General features: G+C 44.7%; 1 protein-coding gene across 3 annotated transcripts in view; it reads right to left on the bottom strand.

Annotated features, from left to right (window-relative positions):
• Window positions 1-25423, bottom strand: part of LOC115153606 (sorting nexin-29) — a 155899-nt gene that overhangs the window by 6118 nt on the left and 124358 nt on the right. For all 3 annotated transcript variants that reach the window (XM_029699225.1, XM_029699224.1, XM_029699226.1), the window contains one exon: window positions 6837-6977. In XM_029699225.1, the coding sequence (XP_029555085.1) occupies window positions 6837-6977 (141 nt within the window). The remainder of the gene's footprint in view (window positions 1-6836; window positions 6978-25423) is intronic.

Raw genomic sequence — 25423 nt, 5'->3', positions numbered from 1 at the left:
CATCAACACTGAGATGAGACTATGGAGAACGTGCATGTTTATATGTACACACTCAAGCAGCATGGACATCAACACTGAGATGAGACTATGGAGAACGTGCATGTTTATATGTACACACTCAGGCAGCATGGACATCAACACTGAGATGAGACTATGGAGAACGTGCATGTTTATATGTACACACTCAGGCAGCATGGACATCAACACAGAGATGAGACTATGGAGAACGTGCATGTTTATATGTACACACTCAAGCAGCATGGACATCAACACTGAGATGAGACTATGGAGAATGTGCATGTTTATATGTACACACTCAGGCAGCATGGACATCAACACTGAGATGAGACTATGGAGAACGTGCATGTTTATATGTACACACTCAGGCAGCATGGACATCAACACTGAGATGAGACTATGGAGAACGTGCATGTTTATATGTACACACTCAGGCAGCATGGACATCAACACTGAGATGAGACTATGGAGAACGTGCATGTTTATATGTACACACTCAGGCAGCATGGACATCAACACTGAGATGAGACTATGGAGAACGTGCATGTTTATATGTACACACTCAGGCAGCATGGACATCAACACTGAGATGAGACTATGGAGAAACGTGCATGTTTATATGTACACACTCAGGCAGCATGGACATCAACACAGAGATGAGACTATGGAGAACGTGCATGTTTATATGTACACACTCAGGCAGCATGGACATCAACACTGAGATGAGACTATGGAGAACGTGCATGTTTATATGTACACACTCAGGCAGCATGGACATCAACACTGAGATGAGACTATGGAGAACGTGCATGTTTATATGTACACACTCAGGCAGCATGGACATCAACACTGAGGGCACAGACACAGATGCATGGAGACATTGCTAGAAGAGTGGAAGACAACTAAGACAGATGCACACAGGCATGTTTATCCACGTGTGTGTACAGACACAAGACGACCACAGTCCTAGTGAGACAGACATGAGGACATGGTGACACAAGAGGACCACAGTCCTAGTGAGACAGACATGAGGACATGGTGACACAAGAGGACCAAAGTCCTAGTGAGACAGACATGAGGACATGGTGACACAAGAGGACCACAGTCCTAGTGAGACAGACATGAGGACATGGTGACACAAGAGGACCACAGTCCTAGTGAGACAGACATGAGGACATGGTGACACAAGAGGACCACAGTCCTAGTGAGACAGACATGAGGACATGGTGACACAAGAGGACCACAGTCCTAGTGAGACAGACATGAGGACATGGTGACACAAGAGGACCACAGTCCTAGTGAGACAGACATGAGGACATGGTGACACAAGAGGACCACACAGTCCTAGTGAGACAGACATGAGGACATGGTGACACAAGAGGCCCACACAGTCCTAGTGAGACAGACATGAGGACATGGTGACACAAGAGGACCACAGTCCTAGTGAGACAGACATGAGGACATGGTGACACAAGAGGACCAAAGTCCTAGTGAGACAGACATGAGGACATGGTGACACAAGAGGACCACAGTCCTAGTGAGACAGACATGAGGACATGGTGACACAAGAGGACCACAGTCCTAGTGAGACAGACATGAGGACATGGTGACACAAGAGGACCACAGTCCTAGTGAGACAGACATGAGGACATGGTGACACAAGAGGACCACACAGTCCTAGTGAGACAGACATGAGGACATGGTGACACAAGAGGACCACAGTCCTAGTGAGACAGACATGAGGACATGGTGACACAAGAGGACCACAGTCCTAGTGAGACAGACATGAGGACATGGTGACACAAGAGGACCACAGTCCTAGTGAGACAGACATGAGGACATGGTGACACAAGAGGACCACAGTCCTAGTGAGACAGACATGAGGACATGGTGACACAAGAGGACCACAGTCCTAGTGAGACAGACATGAGGACATGGTGACACAAGAGGACCACAGTCCTAGTGAGACAGACATGAGGACATGGTGACACAAGAGGACCACAGTCCTAGTGAGACAGACATGAGGACATGGTGGGAACAGTACATAGAGCAGTATGCACAGCCATGCCACTTCACAGAGAGCTGATGCAGATGTGAGTAGTCCTGACAGAGGAAGGCCAACACCGCTCCAGCAAAGGATCATGACCATCAACAGATTTGTGAAGTTCAAAAGAGTTGTTTGTGATGGAACCGAAATGCAAAGCTTGTGACGGGTTTAGTGACTAAAAACGTATCAGCCATAGGGTATGCCAATCAAGCCATGAGACAAACACACCGTTTTTAACGTGGAAGATACATAATGTAAACAACAAAATGTGAACTATATGGTTACGAAACAAGGCAAACTATGTCACAAGTAATGCATAAAAGATCACAAGTCATTCAGGAATGTTCAAGACCTCCACAATGTCGCTCTTTGTCATCATTAAAGGCGTTACATGCATATTATATGTGAACACAACATAAAAGATTCATTAATTATTAACAATCTTATATATTGTTATCATCAGAAAGATGTTGTTTAAAAAACAACTAACAGTTCTTTGATTTGGTGGAACCCCCTAACACTGCCTCTACAAAGCAGTCTAACAGGGGAGGAAGTGCTCTGTGATTGGGTGGAACCCCCTAACACTGCCTCTACAAAGCAGTCTAACAGGGGAGGATGTGCTCTGTGATTTGGTGGAACCCCCTAACACTGCCTCTACAAAGCAGTCTAACAGGGGAGGAAGTGCTCTGTGATTTGGTGGAACCCCCTAACACTGCCTCTACAAAGCAGTCTAACAGGGGAGGAAGTGCTCTGTGATTGGGTGGAACCCCCTAACACTGCCTCTACAAAGCAGTCTAACATGGGAAGAAGATAGCAGCGATCGGAAAGTGGAGTGATTTGATTCAAATGAAAGTAACACAGGAGGGAAAGATGGAGAGAGAGAGCGAGGGATATAAATATATAGAGAGAAAACCTCCAAAGCAATAACAATTCTCTGTGAATCAGAGGAGAGACACCCTGACAGTTAAACTCTGGGCAGAGGGAGCAGAGCAGACAGACAGTCCCAGCCTTTGATGTCATCATTCTTCCTCCCACAGTTGTGGTGATGGCGTGGCCATCAGGACAGATTTGACGGGCGCGCTCGGGAACATTTAGCGTGTTTGCCCACCGAGCCCTTGACAAATCAGCTGTTTAGGAGCTGTCAGTGGCAGGGGGGAGTGTGTGTGTGTGTGTGTGTGTCAATGCAGTTAGGAGATTTTCAGATACAGCAGGATGCCGAGTGATGCTCAGATACTGTTGCCGTGGTAATACATTGAGCTGGGATTCTTACGTACACTTGCAGTTATGGTGCTTGACATATCACAAAACTGAGATTTATTACAGTTTCATCACACAACACTACTTGTATTCATTTTTACATTTACATTTAAGTCATTTAGCAGACGCTTTTATCCAGAGCGACTTACAAATTGGTGCATTCACCTTATGATATCCAGTAGAACAACCACTTTACAATAGTACATCTATATCTTTTAGGGGGGGGTTAGAAGGATTACTTTATCCTATCCCAGGTATTCCTTAAAGAGGTGGGGTTTCAGGTGTCTCCGGAAGGTGGTGAATGACTCCACTGTCCTAGCGTCGTGACGGAGCTTGTTCCACCATAGGGGTGCCAGAGCAGCGAACAGTTTTGACTGGGCTGAGCGGGAACTGTGCTTCCTCAGAGGTAGGGGGGCCAGCAGGCCAGAGGTGGATGAATGCAGTGCCCTCGTTTGGGTGTAGGGACTAATCAGAGCCTGAAGGTACGGAGGTGCCGTTCCCCTCACGGCTACGTAGGCAAGCACCATGGTCTTGTAGCGGATGCGAGCTTCAACTGGAAGCCAGTGGAGAGAGCGGATCCGCTACTAACGCCGCAAGCTAACGCCGATACATCCTGTAGGTACTGTGGTACTACGATTAGCTTTCTATACAGTCCGATACAGTAGCTTTAGCCAACTGACAAAATTAGCTCAGCGTCTCTCTCTGGACCAGGTGCTCTGCGTGTGTGTGTGTGTGTTTAGCAGGCATGATGAGCCAGGGTCCTCGGTGTGTAACGTTGTTAGGTCTGGCTTGCCAATGAGGATAACCATGATGGATCTGAGGCACAGTGTGTGTTTGCGTATGTATGTGTGTGTGTGTCTATGTTCCTTCCTGTTTCCCCATCACCTGTGACAACTCTCCCCTTTCATCCATGCCGTAGCAGACGTCTATGCTATACTAAAAAGGGTTTGGAGAGGCTCCTCATGATCACTGATCACAGTAGCATTAGCATTCCTCCATCATTAACTAACACATTCAACACGTAAGCCCCAGCATCGCTCAGTCTACTTTAGAATAGAACTTTCCCTAGCTGCAAGGATGCTGTGTTCTGTGAAAAGAGAGACCTGAACGTACGTCCCCTGTCAGTGATATAAAGGGAACAGTTGATCTGTTTGACTACAGTGCTGTTAAAGGACAAGTAACAGCATAACTCTCTCCATCAGAGGAGATCAGATGGGGTGGGGGGGTTATGCCAGTGCACCCCGCTTCACCTGTTGGGACAAGAACTAAGCCTCGTCTCTACAAAGTGTTCCTTCTGAGAGGATAGAGGGAGGGAAGCAGGGAGGGAATCAGAAGAAACAATGAGGGGATTAAAAATACATGACAGATACTTCAGCTCAGCAGACATAATGATTACACCACACACACACACACACACACACACTACCCTCTCAAATGCATACACACATTCACCTACCCAAACACACACACTCAATTACCAACACAATCCTGTCTCTATATCCCCCCTGCATCTTTACTGTAAGCTCCCAAACACCCTCTCTAGTTTTAAACGCTGCCCCCAGGCCTAGTGCACTCCTTTGTGCTTCCATGTCAAGTTACTCTACAACTTCTGTAACAGAAGCACCCACAGCACCCTCTACTCTACTGAGAGACTTAAACGGATTCCCTCCCTCTGGAACTGAGAGTGAGAGGGAGGGAGAAAAGGAGCAAGATAGGAAGGAGAGAGAGCTAGAGAGATGAAGGCAGGAGATAGAGAGCTAGAGAGATGAAGGCAGGAGATAAAAAGAGCTAGAGAGACGAAGGCAGGAGATAGAGAGGTAGAGAGATGAAGGCAGGAGATAAAAAGAGCTAGAGAGATGAAGGCAGGAGATAGAGAGGTAGAGAGATGAAGGCAGGAGATAAAAAGATCTAGAGAGATGAAGGCAGGAGATAGAGGTAGAGAGATGAAGGCAGGAGATAAAGAGAGCTAGAGAGATGAACGCAGGAGATAGAGAGAGCTAGAGAGATGAAGGCAGGAGATAGAGAGATGAAGGCAGGAGATAAAGAGAGCTAGAGAGATGAAGGCAGGAGATAAAGAGAGCTAGAGAGATGAAGGCAGGAGATAAAGAGAGCTAGAGCGATGAAGGCAGGAGATAAAGAGAGCTAGAGCGATGAAGGCAGGAGATAGAGAGATGAAGGCAGGAGATAAAGAGAGCTAGAGAGATGAAGGCAGGAGATAAAGAGAGCTAGAGCGATGAAGGCAGGAGATAAAGAGAGCTAGAGCGATGAAGGCAGGAGATAGAGAGATGAAGGCAGGAGATAAAGAGAGCTAGAGAGATGAAGGCAGGAGATAAAGAGACCTAGAGAGATGAAGGCAGGAGATAGAGAGATGAAGGCAGGAGATAGAGAGATGAAGGCAGGAGATAAAGAGAGCTAGAGAGATGAAGGCAGGAGATAGAGAGATGAAGGCAGGAGATAGAGAGATGAAGGCAGGAGATGAAGGCAGGAGATAAAGAGAGCTAGAGAGATGAAGGCAGGAGATAAAGAGAGCTAGAGAGATGAAGGCAGGAGATAAAGAGAGCTAGAGCGATGAAGGCAGGAGATAGAGAGATGAAGGCAGGAGATAAAGAGAGCTAGAGAGATGAAGGCAGGAGATAAAGAGAGCTAGAGCGATGAAGGCAGGAGATAAAGAGAGCTAGAGCGATGAAGGCAGGAGATAGAGAGATGAAGGCAGGAGATAAAGAGAGCTAGAGAGATGAAGGCAGGAGATAAAGAGACCTAGAGAGATGAAGGCAGGAGATAGAGAGATGAAGGCAGGAGATAGAGAGATGAAGGCAGGAGATGAAGGCAGGAGATAAAGAGAGCTAGAGAGATGAAGGCAGGAGATAGAGAGATGAAGGCAGGAGATAGAGAGATGAAGGCAGGAGATGAAGGCAGGAGATAAAGAGAGCTAGAGAGATGAAGGCAGGAGATAAAGAGAGCTAGAGAGATGAAGGCAGGAGATAGAGAGATGAAGGCAGGAGATAAAGAGAGCTAGAGAGATGAAGGCAGGAGATAAAGAGACCTAGAGAGATGAAGGCAGGAGATAGAGAGATGAAGGCAGGAGATGAAGGCAGGAGATAGAGCTAGAGAGATGAAGGCAGGAGATAAAGAGAGCTAGAGAGATGAAGGCAGGAGATAAAGAGACCTAGAGAGATGAAGGCAGGAGATAAAGAGAGCTAGAGAGATGAAGGCAGGAGATAAAGAGACCTAGAGAGATGAAGGCAGGAGATAGAGAGATGAAGGCAGGAGATAGAGAGAGGTAGAGAGATGAAGGCAGGAGATAAAGAGAGCTAGAGAGATGAAGGCAGGAGATAAAGAGAGGTAATGTTGGCTAGGGGCTACTGTTGCTAACATCTAAGCCTGTCGATCCAAGTGATGGACAAGTGACCAAAATATGACTTAAAAATACATTCAGATTCAATACATTTGACTACAGGTCATTCAAAACAACATTGACAGAGGGCGACCATGTGATTTTCCTGACCGTGCATACCTTGTTCCCTATGGCTTTCTTGGGTGGGAAGCTGAAGGTGTCGACCTGTGGGAATTGTGAGCGTAAGTGGTTGTGGAGCGCCCGGAATTCTGTGTAGCGTCTGTAGACATTCCACTCGTTGTCCAGGATACGGATGTACACCTACGGAACAGGTACGACACCAACAACAACACCAACAAACACCAACAACAACACAATCAGAATATGCCATTTTCTGGGGTAGAAATCCTACTCTTACAAAATTCCTGCAAAACCACTCAGTCAACAGAAAGGAGGAAATTAGCCAACCATAACGTCTCAAGGTTCTTCTGTATTCTCAATAATATTGTAATATACAGTATGACAGTAAAACATACTCTTCCACTCTCTGCCTGTGACTTGTTGCTATTTTCATGCATTATTAAAGTAGCGCATTGGATTCCTTTGTTCAGCTGCAGGCAGACACTGGGGATTGTGACGGGGAGGATAAGAGAGGCAATTACAACTGGAGGAGGAAGAGAGAGGGAAGAGAGAGAGAGCGCGAGAGAAAGACATGGCTGTAGCTAGATATGTTTGAGTCGGGGACAATTTGAGCATTTTAGCTAACCCTAACCCGTTTCCTAACCTTAACCCAATTCTCCTAACCTGCTGCGTAAGTTCTCCTAACATGCTACGAAAAGTCACTTCTGCTAGTCAAAACCGGCAGACCTGCCCTGAGAACAGTCTCGGTTTCCACTAATGGAATACTGCTACTTTCTCACCTCTCTACTTCCTAATACAGTACATCCTCCTACTTTATCATCTCTCTACTTCCTAATACAAGACAGTACTTACTGCTACTTTATCATCTCTCTACTTCCTGCTACTTTATCAAATCAAATCAAATGTATTTATATAGCCCTTCTTACATCAGCTGATATCTCAAAGTGCTGTACAGAAATCCTGCCTAAAACCCCAAACAGCAAGCAATGCAGGTGTAGAAGCACAGTGGCTAGGAAAAACTCCCTAGAAAGGCCAAAACCTAGGAAGAAACCTAGAGAGGAACCAGGCTATGAGGGGTGGCCAGTCTTCTTCTGGCTGTGCTGGGTGGAGATTATAACAGAACATGGCCAAGATGTTCAAATGTTCATAAATTATCACCTCTACTTACTAATACAGTACTTCCTAATACTATATCAACTATCTACTTCCTAATACTTTATCACCTCTCTACTTCCTAATACAGTATTTCCTTCTACTTTATCACCTCATTACTTCCTAATACAGTACAGTACTTGCTGAATTTTAGATCCCAGCAACACACAGCACAGGAAACACTGAAGCTTTGGCCCAGGACGCCTCTTTCTCATGGGACACTTTTTTCATTTATTATCTGGCAAGTGTGCAATTATAGAGGAAGTGAGGGACATGCTGTAGAGTAAAGAGAAAACAACATCGTCAGGATTTTAAACTGTCTGAAGATTAACCTGTTGTTTGTTCGTTACTGTAGTTTTCAAGGGGGAATGTGTGTGTGTATGCACTTGTGTGTGTATGTTATGTGTGTGCGATCAAAGTGTTCGGGTGAAACAGGGCAAGAAGGTGGCCGGCTGGCCAACCTGGACCAAGGGAGTTTTTCCTAGCCACCGTGCTTCTACACCTGCATTACTTGCTGTTTGGGGTTTTAGGCTGGGTTTCTGTACAGCACTTTGAGATATCAGTTGATGTAAGAAGGGCTATATAAATACATTTGATTTGATGTGACAGATCATGTGACACGTAGATTGCACACAGGTGGACTTTATTCATCTAATTATGTGACTTCTGAAGGTAATTGGTTACACCAGATCTTATTTAGCGGCTTCATAGCAAAGGGGGTGAATGCATATGCACGCACCACTTTTCCGTTTTAGAATTTTTTGAAACAAGCAATTTTTTTTCATTTCACTTCACCAATTTGGACTATTTTGTGTACGTCCATTACATGAAATCCAAATAAAAATCAATTTAAATTACAGGTTGTAATGCAACAAAATAGAAAAAATGCCAAGGGGGATGAATACTTTTGCAAGGCACTGTACTGTATTCGCATACACACAAACACATAATGCATTCATACATGCACAGGAACAATGTATACACACACACACACACACACACACACACTGCATTCCCGCATACACACAAACACATAATGCATTCATACATGCACAGGAACAATGTATACACACACACACTGCATTCCCGCATACACACACACACACACACACACACACACACACACACACACACACACACACACACACACACACACACACAAAGACAATGCATTCAAACTCACTGTACACACAGACACAAGGTAAAATGTTGCAACACACACTATGATTAAGGTTGTAGTCCCACTGCCAGCCTCCTCCTAGACATTAAACACCAGGCTCACAGTGTACTAGAGCAAACTTAATCCACTTTGGACTTGCTCATTATCATACGGATTTATGGCAACACATGATCCACAGAGCAGCTATTGCATCCTCCTCAGTAACTGGCAATTAATTATTTCATTATCTTTCACAAAATATTTGCTTAAATCCAACACTCTGCATTAGAAAAAAACAGCTCGATCCTCAAATGTGACAGCCGTGGCCTGGGTCCGATCCAAACTATTCTGATTACATTGTATTTCAACTAGTCACTGTTTTCGTACATCGAAAGTAGCAAGCTTACAATTCAAAAACACTATTACTGTATCATGAATGAATTTCAAATTGCAACTATTATAAAATGTCACAGAAATTATAGTGACATGTTTTTGTTGTACATGGAGAGTAAAAATATATTTGAACAGTGTTTCTCAAACTCTATTTCAAGGCCAGGCACAACTTTATAGAATATTGTTGACTGATCTTTCAGTTAGTCAAAATAAATCAATTCTCTCCGCTCTCAAATTGTCTTCAAGGGAGGCAGCCCTGAGTACAGAGCCCCTGGTACAGAGAATATAATAATTATCATTAAAACAACATAAATCTAGGGGTCAAATTCAAAGCTTCACCCTTTAACACAAACAAGATAGATAACTGCAAGTTGGCCCTGCTTTACTTGTTGTGTGTTCTCACCACCTCTTTCAATTCAGCCTGAACAGGCGGTTAATGTGTTATTGTAGACTAACACAGCTATTGAAAGGAGCAGAGAGTGACTCATCAATAGTCTTAATGTCAGATAGAAGGAGCAGCGAGTGATTCATCAACAGCCAGATAGACTGGGAGAGGAAATTCTGTCATTTACAACACCAGTGGCATTACAACTGCTCATTACTGTACTGCCTATCAGAGACAGACCAAATCATTTAAAAGAAGGAGGGAGGGAAAGAGGCAGAGACAGAGACAGACAGAGGAATGTTTTAGAGAGGGGAACTGAGAAGTTTAGCTCATTTAAGCAGACACCCATGCTGAGATGATTCTGGGTAATCTGAAAGTTAGCACTTTTCCTACAATGGTGCAAATGATTTGCAAAGAATTGAGAAACATGGCCAAAATACATCTCACAACAACATGTGGATTTTGATCATAGGAAAGCTACAGCACAGTATGACTCAGGGTAGGGCTACGCCACAGCATGACTCAGGGTAGGGCTACGCCACAGCATGACTCAGGGTAGATCTACGCCACAGCATGACTCAGGGTAAGCCTACGCCACAGCATGACTCAGGGTAGATCTACGCCACAGCATGACTCAGGGTAGGGCTACGCCACAGCATGACTCAGGGTAAGCCTACGCCACAGCATGACTCAGGGTAGGGCTTCACCGCAGTATGACTCAGGGTAGGGCAGCACCACAGTATGACTCAGGGTAGGGCAGCACCACAGTATGACTCAGGGTAGGGCAGCACCACAGCATGACTCAGGGTAGATCTACGCCACAGCATGACTCAGGGTAAGCCTACGCCACAGCATGACTCAGGGTAGGGCTACGCCACAGCATGACTCAGGGTAATTCTACGCCACAGCATGACTCAGGGTAGGGCTTCACCGCAGTATGACTCAGGGTAGGGCAGCACCACAGTATGACTCAGGGTAGGGCAGCACCACAGTATGACTCAGGGTAGGGCAGCACCACAGCATGACTCAGGGTAAGGCTACGCCACAGCATGACTCAGGGTAAGCCTACGCCACAGCATGACTCAGGGTAGGTCTACGCCACATCATGACTCAGGGTAGGCCGACACCACAGCATGACTCAGGGTAGATCTACGCCACAGCATGACTCAGGGTAAGCCTACGCCACAGCATGACTCAGGGTAGGCCTACGCCACAGCATGACTCAGGTAGGTCTACGCCACAGCATGAGTCAGGGTAAGCCTACGCCACAGCATGACTCAGGGTAAGCCTACGCCACAGCATGACTCAGGGTAGGGCTGCACCGCAGTATGACTCAGGGTAGGGCAGCACCACAGCATGACTCAGGGTAAGCCTACGCCACAGCATGACTCAGGGTAGGCCTACGCCACAGCATGACTCAGGGTAGGTCTACGCCACAGCATGACTCAGGGTAAGCCTACGCCACAGCATGACTCAGGGTAGGGCTGCACCGCAGTATGACTCAGGGTAGGGATGCACCACAGTATGACTCAGGGTAGGGCTGCACCACAGTATGACTCAGGGTAGGGATGCACCACAGTATGACTCAGGGTAGGGCTGCACCACAGTATGACTCAGGGTAGGGCTGCACCACAGTATGTCTCAGGGTAGGGATGCACCACAGTATGACTCAGGGTTGGGATGCACCACAGTATGACTCAGGGTAGGGCTGCACCACAGTATGACTCAGGGTAGGGCTGCACCACAGTATGACTCAGGGTAGGGCTGCACCACAGTATGACTCAGGGTAGGGATGCACCACAGTATGACTCAGGGTAGGGATGCACCACAGTATGACTCAGGGTAGGGCTGCACCACAGTATGACTCAGGGTAGGGCAGCACGATATGGTCAAAAAACAAATATAGCAATTTGACTAACAATTAATTGAGCTGACGTGACTACCTCATGAAGCTGGTTGAGAGAATGCCAAGAGTGTGCAAAGATGTCATCAAGGCAAAGGGTGGCTACTTTAAAGAATCTCAAACATAAAATATATTTTGATTTGTTTAACACTTTTTTGGTTACTACATGAGTCCATATGTGTTATTTCATAGTTTTGATGTCATCACTATTATCGAACAATGTAGAAAATAGTAAAAATAAAGAAAAACCCTTGAATGAGTAGGTGTGTCCAAACTTTTGACTGGTCCTGTATATTAAGAAGCAAAGTGGAAAGCAGCATCATTCTTGTTTGGAACAATCTGTTGACTGCAAAAGACCTAACAGAAGAGCATGCAAACTAATAGTGAATATAACAACGAGGAACTGTGCTGCTTGACTGGCCGGGGGCGGGGCTTGGTGTGTGTGGGAAGCAGCCACCAGAGGAGCTAGGTAGAGAGACGACGGACTAAACTGTAAAAACGGACGTGACACGCGGCTGACATTTCAAAATATTGCATGCAATATGGATCTTTCACGATATGGATATTGCACATGTCAATATTGCAATTTCAGTGTGATTTAGATGAATTGTGCAGCCCTAACTCAGCGTTTTATACTTCAATCAGGCACAGTGCTAGAAGCACACCCATTATTGTATTTAAATATGGAACGCTATTACTTTGAGGCTCTGGCTTTCTTTATTGTAGATCGGCAGGTAAGGGTGCTCTCGAGCGGCTGGATGTTCTTTACCATTCGGCCATCAGATTTGCGACTAATACTCCTTATAGGACACATCACTGCACTCTATACTCCTCTGTAAACTGGTCATCTCTGTATACCCGTTGCAAGACACACTTGTTGATGCTTATTTATAAAACCCTCTTAGGCCTCACTCCCCCCTATCTGAGATATCTACTGCAGCCCTCATCCTCCACATACAACACCTGTTCTGCCAGTTACATTCTGTTAAAGATCCCCAAAACACACACATCCCTGGGTCGCTCCTCTTTTCAGTTCGCTGCAGCTAGCGACTGGAACGAGCTGCAACAAACACTCAAACTGGACAGTTTAATCTCAATCTCTTCATTCAAAGACTCAATCATGGACACTCTTACTGACAGTTGTGGCTGCTTTGCGCGATGTATTGTTGTCTCTCCCTTCTTGCCTTTTGTGCTGTTGTCTGTGTCCAATAATGTTTGTACCATGTTTTGTGTTGCTACCATGCTGTGTTGTTAAATGTGTTGCTGCCTTGCTATGTTTTTGTCTTAGGTCTCTCTTTATGTAGTGTTGTCTCTTGTCGTGATGTGTATTTTGTCCTATATATATATATATATATATATATATTTTTTTTATCCCAGCCCCCGAAAGGCAGGCGGCCTTTTGGTAGACCGTCATTGTAAATAAGAATTTGTTCTTAACTGACTTGCCTAGTTAAATAAACGTTAAATAAAACATTTAAATACATACAACTGTACTGTAATCTATCTAGTAAATAATGCAATTTACTATGTACTCCCTCTCTCTCTCTGAAGTACGTAAGTATGAGCTACAGTCTGGTCGGCTAGCATAGCCAGCTTTCTCCTGACAGGCAGGGTAATTGTAGGTTACCAGCTGTGGTAAAAGCAATAGGCTCACCTCTTCCTCTCAGGAAACTTATGGAGAAAGAGGCCTCCTGCTCACCTCTTCCTCTCAGAAAACTCTTATGGAGAATGAGGCCTCCTGCTCAGTGGGACAACACTGCAACTACAGTACAGGCAGCACCAAATAGCTGACAACGGACCAGGGTTCCCATGTAGTCGGGATGTGAGTTTTACCATAATGAGTGGAAGAAGTAGAAGCACTGTAGGTGGGCAGACGTTGTAATAAGATGTTGTGTGTGTGTGTGTGTGTATGGGCTCTAACAACAGCATTGGAACATTCTGTTCTCCAGCTAAGACACTTTCAAAGCAGGCTGTATGCTAAGCTATATCACTGATATGATCTTGTCCTTGATTTAAAAGAGCGTCCAGCTTCTTTTTAAACTTCCAGGGCCCAGTTTTTCGTGGTCAGATCACCTACAGTAGTTGGAAAAAACTCCTTGCCTGTTATCCTTGACTTTCAGCCATGAAATTAAACACAGAATGTGCATCATTCTATAGCTAGATGACTCCTGATATATCCAGGAGTGCTAGGTAGAATTGTCCTTATCTGTTGTCTAGTACTGTCTTTTTGCTAGATAAGGCCGTCTACTTTAAGTGCTGCCTGTCTTCCCAGTAGCCTACTTGGTGTGTGAACTGCTGACTGCTCATAACTTGCAGATTATTGTTGACACATCAACCAGGATCAAGGAGCAGGGCAATTAGGGACTTGTTAAGGTAGTCATTAGCTGCATTGGAGGGGGAGTGGTTTCTTCTCTCCTAGGAAATTAGTGTTAGTAATTCAGCCTCCCCTGGTTTCTCAGTGGCAGTCGTGTCAGTGTTGGACTCGACAACAAAACTAAGTCCGTCGCTGAAACAAAGACAGTTCTGATGAGCTTTTCGAGGAAGGCACCACACCACTCTCTCACTTAAGTATCTTACCTAGATATTTGCTCATTTTGCTCTTTTGTGGCTGTGGCAACTATGTGTGTGTTTTCTATACCTGTTCGCTCCTCTCCCTGTAGACTTTACAGACGCTCCCCACCCCTTGGTTGCAACCCTTCTAATTTAGTGCACCCTGCGCGCACAACCCATGTGGAATTCTGGGTCTCTGGCAGCATTTGGAAGTGCCGATCTGCGGACAAGAACGCAGGGTTCATCTTAGCCTATGCTGCCCTTCAGTCCCTTGACTTGTTGGCCCTGACGGAGACATGGATCACCCCAGAGAACACTGCTACTCCAGCCGCTCTTTCTTCATCCGACTACGTTTTCTCTCATAGTCCAAGAGCATCCGGTCATCACAGTGGTAGCACAGGGCTACTAATTTCTCCTAACTGAAGATTCTCTTTTCTCCCTCTCTCACCTTTCAATCTCCTCATTTGAATTCCATTCTGTCTCTGTCACTTGTCCACTCAAGATTAACATTGTCATCAATCGCCCACCAGGTGCCTTTGGAAAGTTCCTCAATGAGCTTCACACCTTGATAAGCTAATTTCCTGACGATGGGACACCGCTCTTCGTACTTGGCGACTTCAACGTTGTAACGTCTACCTTCGATTAATTTCTTCCCAACTCTCTCTTCCTCTCCTTGCCTCTTTTGACCTCACCTTTTCTGAATCCCCTCCAACTCACAAGACAGGCAATACGCTTCACCTCATCTTTACTGTCATTCTGATTGAAAGCAAGTCTAAGTAGCGGTAGATATGTTCTATGTGCGCAATTTCTATGCTTGCTGTTCTTAAGTTTAGTTTTTGTGTCTTTTTACTTTGGCAGCTGAAAATACAATATTTTGGTTATGGAAAATATATTTTACAGTGGTTTAGATGGTACAATAATCCTCTACACCAGTGGTTCCCAAACTTTTTATAGTACCGTACCCCTTCAAAGATTCAACCGCCAGCTGCGTACCCCCTCTAGCACCAGGGTCAGACAAGATAGGCCAGTCGTGTGAGAAACTCGTCATCATGCAAGCGGTCAGACAAGTGAAAATTATGATAAGTAAAGAAAACATTTAGCTCTTCTCTCAATTCAAAAAAACGTGTTAATACTTTCCCCCTTGATAACCAGCGCACTTCTGTATGTTGTAAAAGCACTACATGGTCACTGCCCATATCAATGCATAGTGCAGAAAATACACAAGAGTTCAGGGGCCTTATTTTAACAAAGTTAACCATTTTCACTGTAGTGTCCAAAATGTCTTTCAAGCTGTCAGGCATTCCCTTGGCAGCAAGAGCCTCTCGGTGGATGCTGCAGTATACCCAAGTGGCATCGGGAGAAAATGCTTGCACGCACGTTACCACTCCATTGTCTCCTTGTCATGGCTTTTGCGCCATCAGTACAGATACCAACACATCTTGACCACCAAAGTCTATTTGATGTCACAAAGCTGTCCAGTACTTAAAAAATATCCTCTCCTGTTGTCCTGGTTTCCAGTGATTTGCAGAAGAGGATGTCTTCCTTAATTGACCCCCCATAAACGTAACGGACATATACCAGGACCTGTGACAGGCCCGCCACGTCTGTTGACTCATCCAGCTGTAACACACAGAATTCACTGGCTTGTATGCAAAGCAGTATTTGTTTCAAAACATCTCAACACAAAAGTGTTGTTTGATGAAGGCATTGTCTGTATAGTTTATTTGGCCTTTACCACCAGCATTATCCCAGCCATATCCGCGGCAGCAGAAAGAATTAAGACCTTCACAATAGTATGGGGCTTGCCTGTCCTAGCCACTCGGTAAGTCATCTTAATTCTCGCACAAAGAACTCCCGTGGCTTATTATTCAAATTGGCATATTTTGTTTCTAAATGTCTGTGCAAGAATGAAGGTTTCATCGAGTTGTGAGATAGTACATTTGCACGTATAACACACTGTGGCTGAGGAAAGGCACTACTCCCAATATAAGTGAACCCCAAATCAATTTTAGTTCAAATCAAAGTTTATTTGTCATGTGCGCCGAATACAACAGGTGTAGACCTTACAGTGAAATGCAGGCTCTAACCAATAGTGCAAAAAAGGTATTAGGTGAACAATAGCTAAGTAAAGAAATAAACAACAGTAAAAAGACAATGAAAAACTGTAGCGAGGCTATAAAAGTAGTGAGGCTACATACAGACACCGGTTAGTCAGGCTGATTGAGGTAGCATGTACATGTAGATATGGTTAAAGTGACTATGACTATATGATGAACAGAGAGTAGCAGTAGCGTAAAGAGGGGTTGGCGGGTGGTGGGTGGCGGGACACAATGCAGATAGCCCGATTAGCCAATGTGAGGGAGCACTGGTTGGTCGGGCCAATTGAGGTAGTGTGTACATATGTACATGAATGTATAGTTAAAGTGACTATGCATATATGATAAACAGAGAGTAGCAGCAGTGTAAAAGAGGGGTTGGGGGGCACACAATGCAAATAGTCCAGGTAGCCATTTGGTAGCCATGCAGGAGTCTTATGGCTTGGGGGTAAAAACTGTTGAGAAGCCTTTTTGTCCTAGACTTGGCACTCTGGTACCGCTTGCCATGCAGTAGTAGAGAGAACAGTCTATGACTGGAGTGGCTGGGGTCTTTGACAATTTTTAGGTCTTTCCTCTGACACCGCCTGGTGTAGAGGTCCTGGATGGCAGGCAGCTTAGCCCTAGTGATGTACTGGGCCGTACGCACTACCCTCTGTAGTGCCTTGCGGTCGGAGGCCGAGCAATTGCCGTACCAGGCAGTGATGCAACCAGTCAGGATGCTCTCGATGTTGCAGCTGTAGAACCTTTTGAGGATCTCAGCACCCATGCCAAATCTTTTTAGTTTCCTAAGGGGGAATAGGCTTTGTCGTGCCCTCTTCGCGACAGTCTTGGTGTGTTTGGACCATTCTAGTTTGTTGGCGATGTGGAACTTGAAGCTCTCAACCTGCTCCCCTACAGCCCCGTCGACGAGAATGGGGGCGTGCTCGGTCCTCCTTTTCTTGTAGTCCACAATCATCTCCTTAGTTTTGGTTACGTTGAGGGAGAGGTTGTTATTCTGGCACCACCCGGCCAGGTCTCTGACCTCCTCCCTATAGGCTGTCTCGTCGTTGTCGGTGATCAGGCCTACCACTGTTGTGTTGTAGGTGATCAGGCCTACCACTGTTGTGTCGTCTGCAAACTTAATGATGTTGTTGGAGTCGTGCCTGGCCATGCAGTCATGAGTGAACAGGGAGTACAGGAGGGGACTGAGCATGCACCCCTGGGGGGCTCCAGTGTTGAGGATTAGCGTGGCAGATGTGTTGCTACCTACCCTCACCACCTGGGGGCGGCCCGTCAGGAAGTCCAGGATCCAGTTGCAGAGGGAGGTGTTTAGTCCCAGGATCCTTAGCTTAGTGATGAGCTTTGAGGGTACTATGGTGTTGAACGCTGAGCTGTAGTCAATGAATAGCATTCTCACATAAGTGTTCCTTTTGTCCAGGTGGGAAAGGGCAGTGTGGAGTGCAAAAGAGATTGCATCATCTGTGGATCTGTTTGGGCGGTATGCAAATTGAGTGGGTCTAGGGTTTCTGGGATAACGGTGTGAGCCATTATCAGCCTTTCAAAGCACTTCATGGCTACGGACGTGAGTGCTAAAGGTCTGTAGTCATTTAGGCAGGTTGCCATTGTGTTCTTGTGTAGTTCTCATCACACGTGCCCCTCTTTGATGGTTCAACAGCCCTGTCTGTTGTTCGGTGCTTTCCCAGGTAAGGGGGAAGTAGCTCTTCGGCTGCATCAGATTCACAACTGTCAGAGTCCATGCTAGCTGGGCTAACAACAAATGTGGAATTACTGATGCTAGCATTGGATGTGCTCATGGAATCAGAACAACTTGTGTTGTCGACAGGAGCAGGTGTAGTACTGCTGGTAGTAGCAGTACTACCAGTAGAGCTGGTATGTGTCTATATGTATGCGGGCCTTACTAAAAGGACTATTCAAAAATGGGAAGAATTTTGTATGTATGTATATATATATATATATATATATATATATATATATATATATATATATATATATATATATATATATATATATAAAAGTGAATCACATTTTTATTTGGCGTACCCCAGACGGCATTGCGCGTACCCTACCTCAGTTTGGGATTACCTGCTCTACACTATACTTGCTTGTTTTGTCACAAACTAGAATTTTAGCGACCTGGAAATGGCAGAGCGATTCCTGCGTAGTGCATATTTAATGTGTGAGGGATAAAGTTAAGACAAGGACATGCAGGGAGTTGGAGTGCTTATGTCATCCCTCCATCTCTTTCTTTCTGTCTCTGTCCACTCTGGGACACATTTGCCAAATTAGGCAGAAAATAGAATCCATTTGGAGAATTGCAGAAAGGAAGGAGGACGAGGAGTGATAAGAGCGTATAAGGAGAGAATCTTCAGCAGAAGATTTGTCAGCAGTACTCTGGGTGTGTGTGCGTGTTGGAGGGAGGAAGTGATACCCTTCCCAGTGTCATTAAACCTATTTTTACTGCTTCGTTTGAAGGGATAGTTCAGGGTTTTGGACTTAGAGGTAGTTTTGTGAGCCTACTCTGGGAAAGTGGATAAAGGGCTTCATTGCCAAAATCCCAAACTATCCCTTTAAGTAAAATAGTCGCTTGCCATTGACACTAAATGTAAGGATACTAGTCTATCATCATAATAACAGAGATGACTAAGGCTGGCTGGCAATGGGAAAATGTAAATATGATAGTGTCCTCTTACATCATGCTAAAACCATAATCTGTCTAGTCATCCTGCTGGATGAGTCTGCAAAATGACCCACTGGTTTATGATTCATTATCCGTGATTCATACTACTGTTCAAAAATAAATCACCATGAGTGATAGAGCAGTTGGCTAACCAACGCCCGGTTTCCCAAAAGCATTGTCATTAGATGCATTTTTTCCCCCCTACAGCGTCACTTTATACACAGATCTCTGCAAAATATAATGAAGTTGACAACAAATACAAAGTTGTCAATGTCTTTGCAATTGTTAGGCTACAAACAAGCGGAGGATAAAAAGATACTTCAAATGAAAACCGAGATGACTGCATTAAAAGATAAATAGCCTATAGTATAGGCTACAGGCCTACAGTTGAAGTCGGAAGTTTACATACACCTTAGCCAAATACATTGAAACTCTAGTTTTTACAATTCCTGACATTTAATCCCAGGAAGAATTCCCTGTGTTAGGTCAGTTACGATCACCACTTTATTTTAAGAATGTGAAATGTCAGAATAATAGTAGAGAGAATGACTTATTTCAGATGTTATTTCTTTCATCACATTCCCTGTGGGTCAGAAGTTTACATACACTCAATTAGTATTTGGTAGCATTGCCTTTAAATTGGTTAACTTGGGTCAAACGTTTCGGGCAGCCTTCCACAAGCTTCCCACAATAAGTTGGATGAATTTCGGCCCATTCCTCCTGACAGAGCTGGTGTAACTGAGTCAGGTTTGTAGGCCTCCTTGCTCGAACACGCTTTTTCAGTTCTGCCCACAAATATCAGGGAGGTGACCAAGAACCCGATGGTCACTCTGACAGAGATTCAGAGCTCCTCTGTGGAGAACCTTCCAGAAGGACAACTATCTCTGCAGCACTCCACCAATCAGCCTTTTATGGTGGAGTGGTCAGACGGATGCCATTCCTCAGTAAAAGGCACATGATAGCCCGCTTGGAGTTTGCCAAAAGACATCTGGTCTGATGAAACCAAGATTGAACTTGTTGGCCTGAATGCCAAGCGTCATGTCTGGACTGAAACCTGGCACCATCCTCCAGATGAAATCCTGCGACCAGTGAATGTTTGGCCGCCCGACAACCTGCCCAATCAACCCCATCCCCTCCTCCAGACAAATTAGCTTGACTAACCTGTACCCCCACAATTGACTCGGAATCGGTACCCCCTGTATATAGCCCTGTTATTGTTACGTAATTTTTCACTTCAGTTATTTAGTAAATATTTTCTTATGCACTGCATCAGATGACCTGGCCTCCACAATCATCCGACCTCAACCCAATTGAGGTGGTTTGGGATGAGTTAGACCGCATAGTGAAGGAAAAGCAGCCAACAAGTGCTCAGCATATGTGGGAACTCCTTCAAGACTGTTGGAAAAGCATTCCAGGTGAAGCTGGTTGAGAGAATGCCAAGAGTGTGCAAAGCTATCATCAAGAATCTCAAATATAAAATATATTTTTTATTTGTTTAACACTTTTTTGGTTACTACATGATTCTATGTGTTATTTCATAGTTTATGTCTTCACTATTATTCTACAATGTAGAAAATAGTAAAAATGGTATATATGATATCCCTCATCTACATAGCCAAAGAAGCCCATGAGATACAGTCTCAGGCTTTGGCAAAATAAACACACACACACTAGAGCTGGGACGCCTACTGTGTAAGCGACGGTTCAGGATGAGACAGTCATGAAAATAAAATATCTGCCAAAACCATTTTTCTTTTAAGTGTTTTTTTTTGTAGATTTTTTTTTGCTATTAGAAAGGTGACCCATGTGATCATTTGGCCGACTGATAGGCCTAACACACACACACACACACAAAGAGTCTGCAGACTGAACTATCCTCTTTCCGAAGATGTGAATGTCGTTTAAGGCAGCCGGCCGCACTGCTCAGATTCAGAGGGGTTGGGTTAAATGCGGAAGACACATTTCAGTTGAAGGAAGTCAGTTGTACAACTGACTAGGTATCCCCCTTTCCCTTCGCTGCAGCTAGCGACTGGACCGAGCTGCAAGAAACACTCAAACTGGACATTTTTATCGCCATCTCTTCATTCAAAGACACAATCATGGACACTCTTACTGACAGTTATGGCTGCTTCACGTGATGTATTGTTGTCTCTACCTTATTGCCTTTTGTGCTGTTGTCTGTGCCCAAAAATGTTTGTACCATGTTTGGTGCTACTACCACGTTGTGCTGCTGCCATGTTGTATTTCTGCCATGCTAGTGTGTTGTCTTAGGTAGGGCTGGGTGGTATACCGTATTTTGCTATATACCGGTATTGATGCATGGACCGGTTTGGGTTTTTACTTTACTTTCTATAACAGTATTTTAATGTTTGGTTTGTTAAATGTGATACGCTGTGTGTAACGTCCATTTTTATAGTTCACTCTGCTACTTGAGTCATCCCTCTCCGCTCTCGCCCTCCACGCTGCTTTCCACACAGACCTGGTCCCACCCCGTCACTCAAGGAGCACATTTGTTGTTGCTTGACCAGAGACACTTGCGCTCAGTCTGCATGGTCAATGCAGCACATGCAACACTGTTGATGATAACAATGTTGTTTCCAATTTGATCTTAATATAAATCCACAAGCATTCTATAATTACAATAGTAGTTTGTCTTTCTTACATCTGCAAACAGTTTTTCAATTTTCTTAGCAAGTAAAGCTAAATCGTGTTAGCTACTGATGCTAATCGCTAATTAGCAGACTAGCTAACTAGCTAATAAAAGTACTGAGTCAGAGCAAACGTAGCTAGCTAATACAACCCGATTCCAGCGCTGGTGGAGGCCTAAATCAGCATGTTGTTTGCGCAACAGTATCTTCTAAATCAAAGATGAATAAGCAAAGCATGAATATATTGGCTATATGAATAAAGAGTAAATGTAGCCAAAGATTATAGGGTCCCCTAGGAAACACTGAACATCACTTGGTTCCTACCCTGTCACAATAACTCAATGGCATTTTCATTCATTGTCATGTCAAACAACACTGTATTCAAAGTGCCCACTATTATTTATGTAACTATATTTCCGTGACGTGATTTCTATTTCCGTGACGTGTTGCCACCCTAGGGTCACGCACTACTCATAAAGAAAATGTAGAACTTCTATTAATCAAAAACATAAAATACCGTCAAATTTGAAAAATACCATAGGATATGATATTTTGGCCATATCACCCAGCCCTAGTCTTTAGGTCTCTCTTTATGTAGTGTTGTCGTGATGTGTTTTGTCCTATATTTTTATTGTATTTTAGATTTTTAATCCCCCGTAGTGCGGGAGGCCTTTTGGTAGGCTGTCATTGTAAATAGGAATTTGTTCTTAACTGACTTGCCTAGTTAAATAAAGGTACAAATATATATATTTTTTTAATTATGTAAACCCTCCAGCACACCATTGTATGAATCCCCTCACCGCGTTGGGAAGTCAATTGCAATATATGGATTATCATCATTAACACTTTTCCCACAGTGCACCTCTCTGGGGAAGGGGACCTATGGGATCTATGTGTTGGGAGCGAGCGCACATTGGATGCTTTGTAATGGCCACTTTATTCTCCCAGTATGTGCATGTCCAAGGGTTTGGCTCCAACAGGAAGCCAAAGGTAATGAGTTGCACCCCCTTTTGCCCTCAGAACAGCCTCAATTCATCGGGCATGTGATGCTGACCATGGGATGCTGACCCATGTTGACGCCAATGCTTCCCACAGTTTCGTCAAGTTGGCAGGATGTATTTTGTTGGTAGACCATTCTTGATACATATGGGAAACTGTTGAGCGTGAAAAACCCAGCACTGTTGCAGTTCTTGACACACTCAAACCGGTGCGCCTGGCACCTACTACCATACCCCGTTCAAAGGCACTTAAATCTGTATTGCCCATTCACCCTCTGAATGGCACACATACACAATCCATGTCTCAATTGTCTCAAGGCTTAAAAATCCTTCTTTAACCTGTCTCCTCCCCTTCATCTACACTGATTTGGAGTGGACTTAACAGGTGTCATCAATAAAGGATCATAGCTTTCACCTGGGTTCACCTCGATAAGTGTGTCTGACTCGATTTCAATCACACACACACTCTCCCTCTCTCAGCTTGCCTCTGAGGAACTACAGTCGTATCAGGTATCACGGAACATTTGGAATTGAAATAAAAGGGAGACGGGAAGGAAGAGAGGAAAGAGAGGGGGGAAAAACACAGTTATCAAATCTCATTAGTGTTATAAAAACATGGGAAAGTTTGCAGCGCGCCTGACTTTGTGTGGAAGCGATTGGCTCAGCAGCTTTCTGCTGATCAAAGGGAATCACTCATTTAGAATAAAACCCAGTGAATTCTTGGTGCTGGGGCTCATCTAGGGTACAGGGCTTTACCATGTCATCTCTCCGCTTTGCATCAGCCCACCAAAGGTAAAATAAATGTGTGTGTGTATTCAGTGTGTCTGTTCAACTAAGCAAAGAGTTTGCCCATGAATCATAACATTGCTTTTACTTTCCTTTGAGCAATGTGTCTAGGAGTTGTTTTTTGTTGTTGTTGGTACGCTGGGAATGTGGATTTGATATGTTGGTTCTGTCAGATTCATATAGATACAGTAGGATACATTTGGAGCACCTCTCTGATAGGAGACTTCCTCTGGGAAAGTTAAACAACTGGTTTAGAATTGGAGAGGGAGGATGGAGGGAGCGAGGGCGTTATCACTACCAAAGTGTATCCATCATCTCCGCCTGGCAATTAAAGGGCTTCAGCTTTTGTTATTACACTAAACAAAAATAGAAACGCAACATGTAAAGTGTTGGTCCCATGTTTTATGAGCTGAAATAAAAGATCCCGGAAATGTTCCATACGCACAAAAAGCTTATTTCTCTAAAATGTTGTGCACAAATTTGATTACATCCCAGTTAGTGAGCATTTCTCTTTTGCCAAAATAATCCATCCACCTGACAGGCATATCAAGAAGCTGGTTAAACGGCGTGATTATTATACAGACCACTCTAAAATGTGCAGTTTTGTCACACAACGCTACAGATGTCTCAAGTTTTGAGGGAGCGTTCAATTGGAACGCTGACTGCAGGAATGTCCACCAGAGCTGTTACCAGAGAATTGAATTTCTCTACCATAAGCCGCCTCCAACGTTGTTTTACAGAATTTGGCAGTACGTCCAACCGGCCTCACAACCGCACAACCAGTGGGGTTATGGTATGGGCAGGTATAACCTACGGACAATGAACACAATTGCATTTTATCAATGAAAATTTGAATGCATAGAGATACCGTGACGAGATCCTGAGGTCCATTGTTGTGCCATTTAACCGCCGCCATCACCTCATGTTTCATTTTGATAATCAAATCAAACTTTATTTGTCACATGCGCCGAATACAACAGGTGTAGTAGACCTTACCATGAAATGCTTACTTATAATCCCTTAACCAACAATGCAGTTCAGGGGGTACCGGGACCGAGTCAATGCTGGGGGGGTTCAGGTTAGTCGAGGTAATTTGTACGTTTTAAGAAAGGGGTAAAGTGACTATGCATAGATAATAAACAGCGATTAGCAGCAATGTAAAAACAAATGTCAATGTAAATAGTCCGGGTGGCTATTTGATTAATTGTTCAGCAGTCGTTTGGCTTGGGGCTAGAAGCTGTTAAGGAGCCTTTTGGTCCTAGACTTGGCGCTCTGGTACCACTTACTGTGACACCGCCTAGTACAGAGGTCCTGGATGGCAGGAAGCTTGGCCCCAGTGATGTACTGGGCCGTATGCACTACCCTCTGTAGCGCCTTACGGTCAGATGCCAAGCAGATGCCATACCAGGTGATGATGCCACCAGTCAGGGTGCTCTCGGTGGTGCAGCTGTAGAACCTTTTGAGGATCTGAGGACCCATGCCAAATCTTTTCAGTCTCCTGAATGGGAAAAGGTGTTGTTGTGCCCTCTTCATGACTGTCTTGGTGTGTTTGGACCATGATAGTTTGTTGGTGATGTGGACACCAAGGAACTTGAAACTCTCGACCAGCTCCACTACAGTCCCGTCGATGTTAATGGGGGCCTGTTTGGTCCGCCTTTTCCTGTAGTCCAAGATCAGCTCCTTTGTCTTGCTCACATTGAGGGAGAGGTTGTTGTCTCTGACCTCCTCCCTATAGGCCGTCTCATCGTTGTTGGTGATCAGGCATACCACTGTTGTGTCGTCAGCAAATTTAATGATGGTGTTGGAGTCGTGTTTGGCCACGCAGTCCTGGGTGAACCGGGAGTACAGGAGGGGACTAAGCATGCACCCATTAGGGGCC

This window comes from Salmo trutta, chromosome 18, assembly GCF_901001165.1.
Source record: "Salmo trutta chromosome 18, fSalTru1.1, whole genome shotgun sequence".
Taxonomy (NCBI): Eukaryota; Metazoa; Chordata; class Actinopteri; order Salmoniformes; family Salmonidae; genus Salmo; species Salmo trutta.
This window is presented reverse-complemented; position numbering and strand designations above follow the sequence as displayed.